The following is a 15755-nucleotide window of genomic DNA, read 5'->3' as shown; positions in this document are numbered from 1 at the left end:
AGGTGTGTTTTCCTTAAGTTTGTTTTTTCTGTGCATTAAATAAACACTTCTCCTTATTAAGGAGTCTTATCTCCTAAGAGATAAAGTAAGTCAATACAAAGACCCATCTAGCCCCTTTGACTGTTAACAAAAATGGTCAGACAGGTTTGCCTACAGGAAAAAAGGCAGAATACCTTCTGTTTGCTTTCAACAATAAGCAGCATAGTAACTTTGAAAGACTGTATTGCGCAACATCTTTTAGACCTTTATGTCAAATTGTGCAGCCTCTCATATGGCAAGATGAAATTTACTTCTATAGAAATACAAGTGAAGACTATAGTGAAAAAAAATGCCTTCAGAGAACTTAAGTACAATACCAGACACTATTCCGACATGTCTATGCTTAATTTTAGTTTAATTGGAAGCTTCTTCTTTATCCCTATTAGAATTAGACTATTTTAATAGTAATTATTAACCTCCACTGAACAAATACAGAAAGAAGACTAAGAAAATGTCAGTGCCACTGAACTAGGTTCTAGCAAAACCTCTTCTGAAATAACATATATTATCATGGTTGAATACATTTTACAAATAAAACTCGCATTAGGTGCAGCTGCTAAAAACCACTAAGATGAAAGGGGACCAGGATGCCTACTGGAAGACAGAAGACTCGAAATTTGTTTAGTCTATCAAAAAGAAAGCTGAAAAGAGGTGATAAGACTCCACTTACAAATACACTGGAAGTAAACATTAGGAAAGCTTTTGAATTAGTATCCAAATGATCATGAAGAACTTAGTGAAATTAAGAGTGTTTCTAATTATGCTCAAAAGCATAATAGAAGTATCAGAGCAATACATCTCATTGCTTTTAAGATGCTGATAGATGTTTATGATAATAATTACATAAAACTCCATGACTGGAACTAAGTTGTTTGCTGTCAGTCTTAACATTCTCTCTGCCTCTGAAAAAATATGAAGAGCTAAAATAAGCTAGAGTCACAGGAATGGGGGGAAGTGATGGAGAGGAATTTAAAAAGCTTTTTACTTGTAAACTAAAATATGCTTGAAAGAGTACTAGAGTTACAACTATCATATGTTAAATGGTAAAAGAAGAAAGCATCAGAAGCTTTATCACTCAGTACCTGCTCTTGTAATTCCTGTTGATAAGACAATGTTGCCTGTTTGGAAGGCTTTGTTTTTTCTTCAGAAAATACTCCTGTGCTTAATTGTCCATCTCCTGAATTCCTCTGTCCAATGCTACTTCTGAATTAGAAAAACCACACATATAAAAGGAAAAAATCATAGGGTCCAGAAGGGGGGGAGGTGGAAGGGAAGTGGGGTAGAAAGTTGTTAAAAAATTAAAAAAAAAATAGAAAAATAAAAAAATTAGAAAAACCCTGTCTGAAATATTTAAGAGCTGCTGTTTCCCACAGCCTGGCACTTCAATGTCTCAAACATTTTCACAAATCCATAGAAAAACATGATTTCACTGAATAATGTTAAGATAGAAATTCTTCATTAAAAGTTTGAAGAATTGTCTTTAACATACTTTATTTCCAAGGCATATCCATTTGTCAGCACAATACTTCCATCATGAAAAGTATGTCAATATAGATAAATACAAAGAACATGAATAAAACAATACTTACACAGATTGCTCCACTGGGGCTTGACCTAAAGAAGGATCCAGATAAGGTGTGGGGTGCATTCCCGTCTGTAAATGGCCCATACCTGTGCCATCTAGAGTACAACAAAAAACAACTAGTATTTTAAATTTTAAATGCTCCAATATAAACACTTGCCATTACTTAAAAAAACAGAGCTCACTGTTCAAACTGCAGAATTACAAACAGGACTCTCAACTTCTATAACAAACTTTTCTAAGAAAGGAAAATAAGAAAAAAAAATAGAAACAAAAATCAGGAAAAAAAGGAAAAACAAAGAAAAAAGAAAGCAAACACCATACAATCCAGCTCCTCCCCAATACATCACAGTTGTTTCACTCATTAAATCATCATGAAGCAAAGGGTAAATAAAACAAAAAAAAGGAGTTCTTAAGATAAAAAATTTGATCATTTCTTACAATTCCTTTAAAAATACTTAAAATCATATCCAGATTGTAATAACACCTAAACATGTAATCAACTACAACATGATTTAAGCAATTTTAGAAAATGATTCTTTCATTACCAAAACTATGAAGAAAATTATCTGGAAGGAGCAGTGGCTAAGTAGCTGAGACTAGAGGTTGTTCAGGCAATTAACAAGATTTCTGGATTCCATATCCCCTTTTGAGTTGGAGAAAACTACTTAATTCAAAACCAATACTGGCAAAAAGCCTACTTTTCATTCAATACCCATCTAAGAAATTAGTTTAAATTGCTATTATTAGTTCTACATTATTCATCATTTAACTACATGAAAAGCAGTCATCTGAGTCACTCTTAACAACCAATCCACCTAAAATCATCAACTTACAATATGCAAGATAGGGATCCAAAGGATTCCTAGCCCCATAAAAGTAATATGCATCATCGTAAGGTGTTCTATAGTTGTCTGTCAACACTGGTGGTGGAGGTGGTGGCATCGGTGCAAACCTTAAAGAAAGAGGAACATTAATTTTTTGGTTTGTTGTACCACTGAAAAGAGATCATTAAAAGAAAAAAGAAGGTGAGGGAAGGAGGAAGGGAGGGAGGGAGAATTCACTATGAGAAAATTCTAGATTTAGCTTAGCCCAAGGCCTCTCCTTAGTGCCACTGATAAGTGTCAGTAGGGAATTAACCTTCCTCTAAGGAGTAGTACGTCAACCCTCACTATTCCAGAAATCTAAAGAACATAAACCAAGTATGCCTTCTTTAACTGGTCCAGTTAATAATATGTACTGGTTACATCAGTAACAGTAAATAAAACAAGACAAGGATTAGTCTTCTGGTCAAAGGGTAAGTGGCACAGCACAACTTCAGCCACATGCCTAATGCTCCTATCGTCTCCCTAAACAGTTTAGTTTCAAGTCACAGCACCTATCAGAAGGTGTCCTTGCCCACACTGCTTTCCTGGGCTTAGTCCTCGGGGATCGTTTGACAGGGTCTGAACTCCTGTCATACCAGCCTCCTAATGACATGGACACTGCTGGGCATGTGTCCAAGAATTCTTGCAATGTGGTTCAATATTATAGCCATGAACATCATTGCTACAGCACGACCCTTATTCTACACAAACAGACACTAACCAGGAGCTGTCTTCACAGACAATCCAGCCCCCCCAGATTTTTCACAATAAATTGTGAAGAAACAGATATTAAAAGTTTATTTCAGAACAAAGTAGTTTACTTTTCTGTTAATTGCCGAAGTATTATTTCTTCCGTCATTAGTTCCCTGGAGAAGGATCAATAGCACCAGTGAGGTTTACCCTACAGGGATAACATGCTTAACAACAATCTTATTTAATGTGCAAAATGAACATGATGGCAAAAACCTGGGAGCTGCTATGTCACCAACAGTGCTGGCTAGTCCCCTGTGAAAGTCTTCATTCAATGGAGAGGCTGAAGGCACCGGTGTTTGGAAAGCCACCCTAGGCTTTTCAGGAGGTGCTTTCTCTTCAGAAGCTCTTGCTGTCAAGCCAAGCTGCTTCAATCTATTTGGCTGAAGGGGGGGAAACAAATAAGCAAAGAAAAAGAAAATTAAAAAACGAAAAAAGAAAAACAAACCAAACAAACAGAACAGTTACCTTGTTATTACTAGGAAATACTCCAAACCTCCATTTAGGTAGCATTAAACACTTCACTGGGTCCCAAGTAGCTGTTCAAATTTTAGTAATTGCATTTTTTTCTCCCAAGAAATTACAGGAAATCTAATACTACAAGGAAATTTAGCATTTTTATCACAGATTTACAAAAAAGCCAACCTCTTATGGCAGGTTTCAGGAAGTACAAGGTTCTAGTTATGTCCAGAAAAAAAGAAACTTTTCTACAGTTGTCTGTATTACAGGTTATCTACAGCTACCAGTTTCTTACACAGAGAGTATTCTCATCTTCTGCTAAGGAAAAGCTCCTGAAATCCCTGCCCCCATATTAATATAGTTCATAATCAGTTAAAGCTAAAAATCAAAACCATACTTTTTCCAATAAACATTTCCTTGTAAAACCATTATTTTATTTTTTAAGTTCCTTTGATTTTATTAAGTTTTTCACCCACAACAATGAGAAGAGATTGGGGGGGGTGGTGTTCTTTTTAAAATACGAGTATCAAATGTTTATTGATAACTGGCAGCCTCAGAAGAAAGTCAAAGGCAACATGCAAATAGCACGAAGGCATGCAAGTCAGTTAGTTTCAGAACTATCCTATGACATCCAGAAAGCCCTTACAGCAGCTGCTATGCATAAATATTTTAATGTTTAAATTAGTCCATATAAAAGAAGACAGAAAATTCACACATCAGGTAAAACAGATTTTGGGTTTCTATTTATTGGTTCTAACATTATGGTGTTTCAGTTAACATGCAGAGAAAGTAATAGCAACTAAATATTAAATATCTAACAGCCAAACATACACCCTACGATATGGAAGTATTTCAGCAAAATATTAAATCTTTACCTCCTCATCACTTAGCTGCAAGACAGTATATAGAAGGTAGTTAGTACTCGCCAATCATGAACTACAGCATTGAGATTAAAATTCTCAAAATCTGCTAGACATGAATATTTGTTTATAACACTTAGCTTCAAATTTCTAGAATTAAATACAAAATCAGATAATAAATATGAGCTACAACAACTAAAAACTATAAAGCATTAAGACTTTTTTTTTAACTTCTCTTTTCAAATCCAGTGTCCTGAGCAGGAGAACAACTGAAACAGCTTTTCTCTCCAACAAGTCTAATGTAAACTGCTCCTGAAGTGACCGACTGCAGCTCTGCACCTGATTTCAGATGTGACTATGGTACTCGGCTCATCCTGGGGATTGTTTTATTTTAAACAAGCAGTGTATACAACAGTCTACATTTATAGATTCGTAATCAGTCATTGCTGTTTAACCAACTTGTAATTAATCAAGAAATCCACCTAATTAGAATCTCTCCCTGAGAGGCAATTTAAAGCCAAGGGTAACTGATGCTTAATGAATGTAGCAATTCTACTTAATTGAAGGCTTTCAGCTAAATTAATGGTTTTAAAACATTATACACACCCTGGACTTAACTCTGGATATAATTTTGTTCCTACAACATGCATTTTTCATTCTCTGACTGAGATGCATATGGTGCAGAGAGTTCTGCAGCACAGCATGCTCCTGCCCAGGAAGCTTTGATTAGACGAAACTGTTTACACTGACCTTACAGCCTGCTGTGCCAAAAGAGGCAGCTTTCTCTGCTCAGTTTTTCCTTTTTTCCTGCCTGGCTCCCAGCTGTACACTCCATTCCTCTCCCTTTCACCATTTGAATCCCTGATCAGCCAACCGACCAATCTAAGCCAACTAAAGTAGCAAAAAAAAATGAAGATTTTTGCCAGATGACTAAGCTGTGCCAGTTTGCAAAAGGGATAAAACATGCACTGTGGATACTTGAGCAGAGAGGGGCAGGAACACACAGCCAGACCACTTGCCAGTGCTCTCGCTACCCATTAAGGAGTAGAAATTTTGATTCAGCTTCATTGCTTCTCTACGTGCATTCTCAGTCTCCTGCCCCATGTGCTGCCTAATAGCATCTTACAGCTATTCATTCATACATCTTCATATTTTCTAGAAAATAAGAGTTTCTTTCACCTTGCTGCACCTTTCACAAATAGCACAAGTTTCTGTGTTGTAGCCTCCCACCAAAACCAGCACAACTGAGAATTTAAACCAGTTAAATTAACAACCAGATTATTCTTGCTTGACAAAATTACCCTTCCTACACCTCCAACAGTAGATCTCTACTGCACCCAAGATCCAATGGCTTCCGCATTTAGCAAACACATGCAAATAGTGCTAGTTCTGTGACAATCAGTTTGCTACTAATGTTACTAGTGCTGACAGTGTACTCCTTCATATATGCTAATCAAAATTCTAGTACAATAATCACCTTACTAAGGAAGTGGAACAGCAGTAACTTAAAACAAGCAACACAGTATAGAACATCTTGCTTTTTACAAAATCCTATAAACATGCTTGCAATACTGAACACTACATTCGATTTCAAAAAAGAAATACAAATTTGAAATCAAAATCTGCTACAATTACATCAACTGGGCTGCAAAACACCTGGATTTTTTTTTAATTGGAAAAGAGCAAAAGCTTTCTGCAACATCCTGTACGCTACCAAGGACAGGTTACTAATGTGCGCATGTGCAAGCTAACACTGGACACTAAGTATTTTTTCCATGACACCCACTACTGGAACAAAATTTCCACTTGGTCACAGCAAAAGCAAATGTTTGATAACTTCTGCAAAAATATTTTCCTCTTAAGCTGAAAACACGTACTGATTTACAGCCTTATCATCCCTGGCTTCAATTTTACTCTATGCTAATGCCCCATAGGAAAAAAACCCACATTTACCATTCTAGAAAAACTCTACGAAGTTTTGTGTCTAAGCAAACACAGTGTACATCTAATAAAAAAATATATATACATTTATATATACATGCCTATATACATATGTTTTGTCTGTATATATCTATAGGGGAAAGAAAATCCAAGTTCCTTACCTTCTTTTCTGGATCTTGAGCTCCAGAAGCAGCAACTGAGAGTTCAAGTTCCTTCTCACTGCAGATCAAATCAGAAAACAGTAACAACTATACTCATTCTTTCAAAGTACAGATCCCACAACTCTCTAGTTAAAATAGCTTTGAAAATATAGGATAACAAAAGACATGATTCCATTTGATTTCTTCTGGAGTTAGGAAAGGATGTAATATAATCCTTCCAGATTATATTATAAACAGAATAAACAGAACTCTCATCTGGCTATCATCTCTTCCACCTAATAAAAATCCAACTCCTACAAAAGGACAAACCACCACATTGCTTTTTTACTACAACCATTCAGGACACTTGTTAAATTGATTTTCATTCGCATTACAGCAAGAAGTTTATAAAAAACATACTGAAATGAATGATTCAGAAGTACTGCACTAAGTAGTATATTGTAATTTCAGGACTCAAGCTTGCTCAGCATGTACAATTTTTGCATCACAGTGAAACCATCAATAGTAAATTATTTTTAATTCCTTAAACCTTCACTAATATCACCATCTATCATTCAGCAGGCAGCTACTAACACACAAGCAAGACAATTTGTATTTTATTATTCTGCATAAGTCAGATGGTCAAGTGCTTTGAAAGTGAAAGGTTACTTTCCTAAATGAGAGGGCAAACCAAGGTCTATTTTCAACTTTGCAAAGTAATTAGACACTCCTGTACGGAGGAGGGGGGGGGCTGGTTAAAAAAAGATAACTTCAGTTTCTTAGGAAACTAAAAATATTTTTTTTAATGAAAAATATCTGGGTTTCCCTTTGTCCCACTGAAAGCTGGTAAATGTGTTTATTTAAAACTAAAGCGTTCACACTGATGAGTTTGACTGAACGCCATATTACCTAGCTAGCTGGAACTCCTTTGTTAGAAAATTTTTCTTACAATACTGAATTCATAAAATGCCTTTAAATTTCAGCCATTATCTTTAAAAAAATATAGTAACTTCCCATTACCGTCTCTTATTTCGCTGTTGCTCAGCCATCTGTTCTATTAGTTCCTGCCTGTACTTCTCTTTTTTCCTTTGGAGAAGTTCTCGGTCCTGAACACCTAATGAAAATAACCACACATTTATTTAAATGCTCCACAAAAAAACACAAAAAGTACTGGAGAAAAACATCACATTTCAGTCAATTTAAAACATGATACACAACAGCATGTATGATTTCAGAATGTGCAGAACAACACTGGCTCTTTATTGACTTAGAAAGATATATCTAGTTTTAATATGCAGTTTGTCTGGAGTACAGTGATCCAAACTACTAAAATTTTGATTACTATTTTTTTAATTTGCCTAGTTTTGTACAGTGAAGAAGTCACAGATTCCAAAGCTATGTGCTTAAACAGCAATTTAAACCCAAGTTACTTATTTTGCATATTCTTTTCCCTAGTGCTCAACTAAGAAAGATACACTAGAAGCACTCCAAAATTACGAGGCACTGCTCAGGATAAAAATGAAACTTAAAACTGAAGAGAATCAAACCCACAGGGAAGACAGCGGACTGTTCCACTTTTAGGATGGTTCTCATGACTACTAGGATTTAGCAAAGTATTGGCAGATATGCATATGCAAAAGGAAATGTGATAGCATCTACCATGGATTTTAAAGGAAAACAAAAAACTTCCAACTTATGGTAGTACCCCCACAGTAAGCATGGAGTCTTCTATTGTTTTAAAAACAACAAAAAAAAAATCAACACTTTCTATATATTATGACTATCAAACACAAGGACTCCTAACATATTTCCATACACAAAGTGACTGTGGATAACCAGTAAAGTAGACCTGAACAATGAAGTGAAGTAACCTGAAAGGAAACTAAATGAAAATGAACAAAAATACCCCAACAAACTAACAGATACAAAACACAAAAACAGAACACAAGAACAAAAGAACATGATACACGACTGACTTAATTTTTTATTCAGTTATAGTGCTGGGACTGTAAAGTAACCAAAAAGTGCAAGATAACTTCCGATTTTGTGATTTCTGGGGAGTCTGAAATCATTTCTCATTTCCAAAACCTTCAAGTTTCAATTTACTTAATCTTTATACAACATCTTTAACAATATTCTTCTCCTAACCAGGATTGCTAGAATATAAATTCACAACTTTGTGTACTCAAGTTACTACAAGTGAGATGACTGACCATTACAACACCACTGCTTTAATGTTGCCTTTAAAGAGTTCAAAAAAATCCAGCACTGAAGATCAGGGAAGTTCAAATGCAAGAATACATAGCAATTATTCTGGTAACTGTTAGTCAGCTTTTCCACAATTCAAACCTAGCCTGCCTTCTAAGGCTCCCGTCTGAAGAACTACTACAGTTCTTTTGTCTTATGATTTTCTGAATTTAACTAGGAATGCTATGTTTTCAACAGTATTTCTCTCTACTACACTCAATGCTTCCTGATAAATTTTATGGCTACATTTAAGCAGTAAGAGATGATCAGAATCATTTGTTCTTGCCCAAGGTTGTGTCTTTAACAATACACAAGTTAGTATTTCTTCTATACTTTATTTCGTAAAAGAACTTAAGAATCTATCAAGGCCTTCAACTGTTAATGAAATCAAAGGAAAAATTTGGGCTCTTCAAAATTAATTAGAAAGCCCCATTACATTAACAGGGAAAAGGAACATGTTTTTTCTTTTTATTTATCAGTCTTGGTGACAACTAGTACAAATAAAAAACTAATTTTCCTAAGTTTTAATTATTCCCAAAGAATAATAAAATATGCAAAGCAAGCCTAGCTCAGTGTCATTTGTTAGGGTTTTATTACATACCAAGAACACAGCCTGTTGTATATGGCATTTCAGCTGCAGACTTGGCCTGTTCAATACCTGAAGAACTAATCTGCACCTGATTCCTGGGCAAAGACAAAAAAGAAAATGGAATGTACTCAAGAATGTATTTGCAGTCTGTGTGAAACATTATAGATGCACTTACATCATTATGTGATACATTTACAACAAACAGCTTTCCTAAAATCCAAAGAAATATCACAAGCAAAAGAAGAAACCACCTGGCAAACAGGCACTCCTCACAGTTCCCATTTGCCTGCAGTTTCTGAAGCCATTTGAAACACTGACTCTGTTGAGCACTTAAACAATGTTGACAGACTGTGTGGTGCCAGTCAAAAGTTTCGGTAAGAGCTTTACAAGTGTTCTGTTTCTGCCTCATCCACTAAAAAAATCACTTCAGGACTTGCAAAACCAAGACAAGAGGCAAAGAGAAATTTTAAAATTACTAGCAAAAAAATGATTCCATGACACTCCAATTAAGAGTTTTCAATAGGAGAATAGGTCATCTATTGTTTCAAAAAGAAAACTTCAACAGCTATTCTCAAAGGACACATGCTTTTCTTACATCCTAGCTAGGAAAAGCTATCAGTCATTTCAGACAACATATTAGGGATTTTAAATAAACATTTTCTTTTTGTCATGATTTTATAGGCAATTATCAGGAAAATACACTGTATGCCACACCTAGAATTTCCAGTTCTTGAGGTCTGCTGCACAGGTGCTCTCTCCTTTAACTCATCTTCATAATCTGCAGGTGGGTCTCTTACTCTTCCATCCAGAGAGGGCCTTAAAGAAATAGAAAACAATCAGCTATGCTTGCCTGACAACGTACAACCTTAAAAGGGAGGTCTAGCAGTTTCAGGCAAATGGATTCTCAGCCTGATTGCATACAGGAAGGTAGAACCAGTTCTGACAATATCACACAAATTTTCTAGAAATACTCCACTTTGCTAGCCTTGTTAAGGCAGCTCTCTGTCTGGAGTTTGAATTCCCAAGCCTGCTTTCATGCAGCCTTTATCTATTGACCCTGATTAAGAATTATGAGAGCTGAAGAGCATTTACACTGCATTAATGGAAACAGATTTTGCTATTCTTAATCCCCAAGAGCCAACAAAGCCTACAACCCATTTCAGCACACAGTTACTGGGCAAGTCTAATGAAACAGTTAATTCAGACATGAAAAGCTTCTTTATTGACAACCTCCCCTTCACTATGCCCCTGATACAATTTAAAAGAGGGAGGTAACTTTTGATAAAAAGACAACGGTAACGTGGTAAATACAAAAATTCAGGAGCTAAAATCCTAATCATCTACATATTAAGTAATATAATTGAAACTTCAAATAATTCCAAAGATGCCAAGTAAAGTATGGACACAAGGGAGTTTTTCCTGAAAAAAAATATCAGAAATCTGGGGTAGTTGAATTTACAGGCTTTTCTTGCCTCACAAACTACTCTCTAATGAGGACTTCAAGTTACCTTGATAAAAGGCAGAAATAGGTGTTCAATAAAAAGTAAACTACCCAACACCTGCTAACAAAGTTATATATTTTCCTGAGCTGGACAGAGCCATGGACTTCCTATTAAGCAAACAAAAAAATGCTAGGCAAACATAGGAAAAACCTCATGTTATTCTTTTATGTAAAAAGACCCATAGCTCTGCCCATCTCTAATTTAAATAAGAGCCAGTAATCAAAGGAGAAAGGATGCAAACAGATTATTAAACATCGATTTGGCATCTTAATAACCCACAAGAACAATATGAAAGAACAATATCCATCCTCTCAGCATAACATGATCTTTCATGATCAATCTGCTATTTACAACGCTGGTCACATAAAACTGAAACACGGTCAGTGATGAAAGGACACAGGGAGAAAACAAAAAAAAACAAACTTTGAGATTCAAGAGGCAGTCTTTTTTCTAAAACACAGCAAATGGCAGGCCCAGACACGTTGGCCCAATTCAATCAAGAAGCTGCTGTATCCCGTCTATACAACAGAGCTGGCTGCTGGGGACGGGTTAAAGTATTCCTCTCACTTTCCTGTCACCATTTCTATTCTCTGAAATATGCCACAGACCTTGTGTCTCCATCAAACAGAAGTCTTTCCAAAAAGTCCTGTTGCAAACACCTGCCTCTTCAAACTAATAAAGCCTATTTAAAAACAAGCACTTTAATACAAAAAATAGAAATATTCTTCCCTGTAAATTTAGTTTCTATCTTGAATCAAATGTGTTCTGGAAAAGTTGACATTGCCCAGAATGAAAATGTAGAAAAAATATGCTAACTCTACAGAAGCTGAGCTGTCAGTAACTAATAAAAGTGTTTCTTTTTCTTGAATGGAGACCGAAAATAATTAATAAAAGTTTAAGTGGAGTTCCTTGTGAAGAGGAAAGAAAGTACTAGATTACAAAGCACATTTAATTAAAAAAACAGAATTTTCAATAAAAATGCAGCAAAGTAGAAAACACACAAAAAAAAAAACCCAAACTTAAATTTCATGTACACATTTAAGTTCAGGCAATTCAGGTGACAGCCCAGCAACTGCTTTGAAGAAGATGGCACCAAGTTTGCCAATAACAAATCTAAGAAAATTGAACTAAAACTATTTCAGAGTCTTCCCCAATTAAGCAGTGAACTGCCTAGGGATATATGAGTTTCATATTTATACAAGCATCATCAGTGATTTTTGAATAACTAAGAATGTGTATACTATTATTCAACATGCCTACTGCTGGTTTAAACACTATCCTTGCTGATATTTTACATTTATAATTCTGAGTATATTCTTTGAGAACAAAATAAGCCCTCAAACTTTATCAAATGGTCATTTTTACTTTAAATATTAGGCTCTGTGTCCAACTGAATTAGACAATTGCAAACAGATACCTAATAAAAAAGAGGGCATTAGTTCTTCTGGGTGTTAACCTACACAAGAGGATTAACATTGCTGTTAGTCTCAAAACTACAGATATTTTGGTTACCTTTGTTAGGCACCAAGTCAAGCTTCTAGCTTTTTTCTGTCTGAGAAGTTGCAGGACAAGACATCCCTACCCTAAAACATCTTCTGCTCCTTTCTACCAATACTGCACTACAGTAGTTGGTTTCTTTGCTTTTTCTTTTTTAAAAAAGCTGGGAAAGAGTACGAAAAGCTATTTTTGTAGAGATTTTAATTCCATTGGCATTTGAAACTGGGAAAGAGGTGTGACTCCATCCATTTTGGAAAACGCTGCTGCAGTAGTAGAGCCATTTAAGGGTTTGTTCTTCCCAGTTATTAAACTGCAGTACTATTCAGGAAATTATCCCTGTAAACAGCAACTCAAAAGATCATTTAACCAATCCACCAGTAATTAACAATTAAGCATGATCACAGTATTTAACACTGCTGAAAGTGGTACAATTTGCCTTCTGTTTTTCCTAGAAGTGTTAATTCTAGGGGAGGAGGGGGAAGAAATGGTTATTTTGCCTAACCAGGGAAAGAAATTGGCTTTTCCTTCACTGAAGGAGCTGCAGGAGGATAATTTTGGCAAGAGGCCTGTTCCCAAGATTTGAAAAGTGAAAAAATGTGCACTCTTACTTTTAAGCACCTTTTTAAAATTTTTTTACAAGAAACTTAACTGCTTTAGTTCATTTGAATTTAGCTATATAAAATAAATCTATTTCAGGTTTGTTACTATTGCACACCACAACCCATCTGTTTTTGAAAGCAACTGGTTCTTGAATGGAATAACCAAAGGTGGCCAGACTGCCAAACCCTGAACGACTGGGAAGGTTATACTTTTTTTTTTTTTCCTTTTTCAGTGAGTGACCCAGAAGAAAGATTAACCTTGTATGTCAAAGCAACCAAACTGACTTCCCAGTTAACACAGTAAAGGCTGTTTAATAATGAATGTTTTCTGGCAAACTACTCTTCATAAAAATGAATTGTGGACTTCCTTTTTCTGAGGTAATTTCTCTTGTACCCTTGGTTTGCCATAATACACAAAATGTTCCCTAATGTATGATGTATAGTCTTAGGTACTGGTCCAATTTTAAAGTATTTCTTCTAAAAATTATTCAAAGGTCTGTTTTAAAGGAAGTACAAAAATCCTGCATTCACATGAAAATCATGACTATTTTTCAATGAGAAGTAAACATGGCCATCAACAACACTACAGAAATAAAGGAGAAAACATAATTAAGAATACCTTTCAGCATGAAAAAAACGAGGAGTTTTTCTGTCATAAGCGCTTTCAGATCTAAATCTAGGGTCCATCCCTTCACTTATCTCAGGATCGTAATCCATTCTGTAGTATCTTCTACCAAAATTGCGATCTTCATCAAGTTTGTGATGCTTCCGAATAGGAATTATGGATTGGGTAGCAAATCCATGATGCCTTCGACTGGGAACATCCAAATCTTCATCAAGTCTTTTATTTAATAATCGACTTCTTAATTCAATGTCATCATCTAACCTATGATACCTGTCTTCCTCCAGCTGTCTCTTATTTAGCAGCTCTTCATAACCTTCTGTAGAAGTAAATGCATCCTTCTTGAGAGGTTCTGCACTTGTATTAAAGGGCTGTACTTCTGTATGTGGTTCTGGTTGAAGCCTTGTGACAGCAACAGATTTTTTATTCCTGTCCATCTCATTCTGCTCAATAGAAAAAAAAAAATTAGAAGATCTGAATCTAAATAAATCACATTGAGCAAACTGTTCTTTTACCAAAAAGATTTTGATAAAACTATTTCTAAATGAGAAGAACAAAAATATAACGTAAAGGTCCAAGAAATGACAAACAAAGCAAAAAGAAAAACCTCAATTCCCTAAACCTGATTAGATAAGTCAGCTGAGTAAACATAAATGCCCAAACATACATAAAAATCTTTATAGAGGTTTACAGCCTCAGTTACGAAACACAAGCTGCATTTTTGCTTTTCCTAGGGCTCGCTTTTGTGTAGCTCTCCAGAATTTTAAGAAACCAGTAAGAATCAGACACTGAATTTAAAAATATAAAGGATGGCTGAATACTGCCTCATAGCTGTCCACGTGGATTAAAACAGTTTTCAACTACATGACACTCCAATACACTTGGAGGAAAACATCTTTCTCCTAAGAAAACAATCTTTCTGGAGACAGAGAAGAAACATTTTTCTAGATGGAACTTAGAAATATATGGATATTTGCACTTGCTGCCTGCTGCAAGAAAGACGGTAAGTTTTCAGCTGTTGTGAGGACAAATACAAGTCCCTTCATGAAACAGCCTAGCTCTCACACTACTCTACACTTAAGAATTTTCATCTTAAAAAAAGTGGAAGGCCTTCTTAAATCAAACCTGCAGGAGATGAAAGTTACAAATTATTGCACCCCATCACTAAAACTAAGGCAACAATATTTAAGAAAGAAAATTTATCCATTCCACACAAAATTTTATGATGAACAAGCAATAGACAGGCTTTCTCAGAGCAATACAAATAAGTCAATGATAAAACTATAAACATGTATTACCTCTGTGTTTTTCTTCCCTAATTTCCTTAGCCTTTCATTCCACAATTCTTTATCCCTGAGGTACTGATTGTACTCCTTGTTTCTTTCAAGTCGTAGTTTCTCCTAAAACAGGCATTGAAAAGGCCATCATAATTTTGCATTTCTGAGTACCTTTTAGCTTCATACAACTGCAGTATTAAATGAACACATGCAAGCTGTGGTTTTGTCCCCTCTCTCCCCATCTCCCATCTCCCCATGATGTACAAATAGTGCTTGAATTGCTTCAAGGTCTTTCTTCATTCTTGAATGTATTACTTTCTCTTAATCTGAAATCTGTAAGTAGAAGTCAGCTTCCTGGGCATGAAGTCTAGCCCCCAGTAACACTACTGTAATAATAAGTTCAATCTTAAACCAGTTTCCTCTTGCTAAGTATATTACAAAATTGTTCCAAAGCCTCACTACTTGGACAATTATAGATCACATTCTAATTTAAAATCTAAATGTATTTACATATGATTTTTAAACTTTTGTGTGTGTTGAGTGGGGCAAGTCACAATTAACCATTAAAACAGGACACCAAATACATTTGTAGACAAGATGTGTCAATTAGAGCTTAGGATATAACTTGAACTATCAAAATTCAAACAAGCAGTTAAGCCGACTGCAAAAACAGTTAAAAGCACAAAGAATACAAGGAAAACTAAGAAAAACGCGATTCATCCACTTTGTCCTAGCTGCTTTTTCAAGGTGATAACATTTATATCCAGCTTGCTCAGATCTAAAAA

At 35.4% G+C, this 15755-nt stretch overlaps 1 protein-coding gene across 10 annotated transcripts in view; it reads right to left on the bottom strand.

Annotated features, from left to right (window-relative positions):
- Nucleotides 1–15755, bottom strand: part of CSPP1 (centrosome and spindle pole associated protein 1) — a 55987-nt gene that overhangs the window by 26646 nt on the left and 13586 nt on the right. For 6 of the 10 annotated variants that reach the window (XR_009723847.1, XR_009723846.1, XR_009723848.1 and 3 more), the window contains 11 exons: nt 14992–15093; nt 13691–14139; nt 10188–10289; nt 9486–9568; nt 7658–7751; nt 6659–6716; nt 4572–4586; nt 3454–3620; nt 2458–2576; nt 1629–1719; nt 1122–1242 (listed from right to left, as the gene is read on the bottom strand). Coding sequence is in view for 1 of the 10 variants with exons in the window: in XM_061342897.1 (XP_061198881.1) it covers nt 1122–1242; nt 1629–1719; nt 2458–2576; nt 3454–3620; nt 4572–4586; nt 6659–6716; nt 7658–7751; nt 9486–9568; nt 10188–10289; nt 13691–14136; nt 14992–15093 (1398 nt within the window). In the remaining 9 variants the exon portion in view is untranslated. The remainder of the gene's footprint in view (nt 1–1121; nt 1243–1628; nt 1720–2457; nt 2577–3453; nt 3621–4571; nt 4587–6658; nt 6717–7657; nt 7752–9485; nt 9569–10187; nt 10290–13690; nt 14140–14991; nt 15094–15755) is intronic. The other 4 variants (XR_009723844.1, XM_061342897.1, XR_009723851.1 and 1 more) reach the window with 3 other exon arrangements.

The sequence above is a fragment of the Neopsephotus bourkii genome, unplaced genomic scaffold, assembly GCF_033783945.1.
Source record: "Neopsephotus bourkii isolate Nb327-2 ecotype Australia unplaced genomic scaffold, CSIRO-AGI_Nbou_v1 NB_1820, whole genome shotgun sequence".
NCBI classification, from domain to species: Eukaryota; Metazoa; Chordata; class Aves; order Psittaciformes; family Psittacidae; genus Neopsephotus; species Neopsephotus bourkii.
Note: the sequence above shows the minus strand (reverse complement) of the source record. Positions and strands in the feature narration are given on the sequence as shown.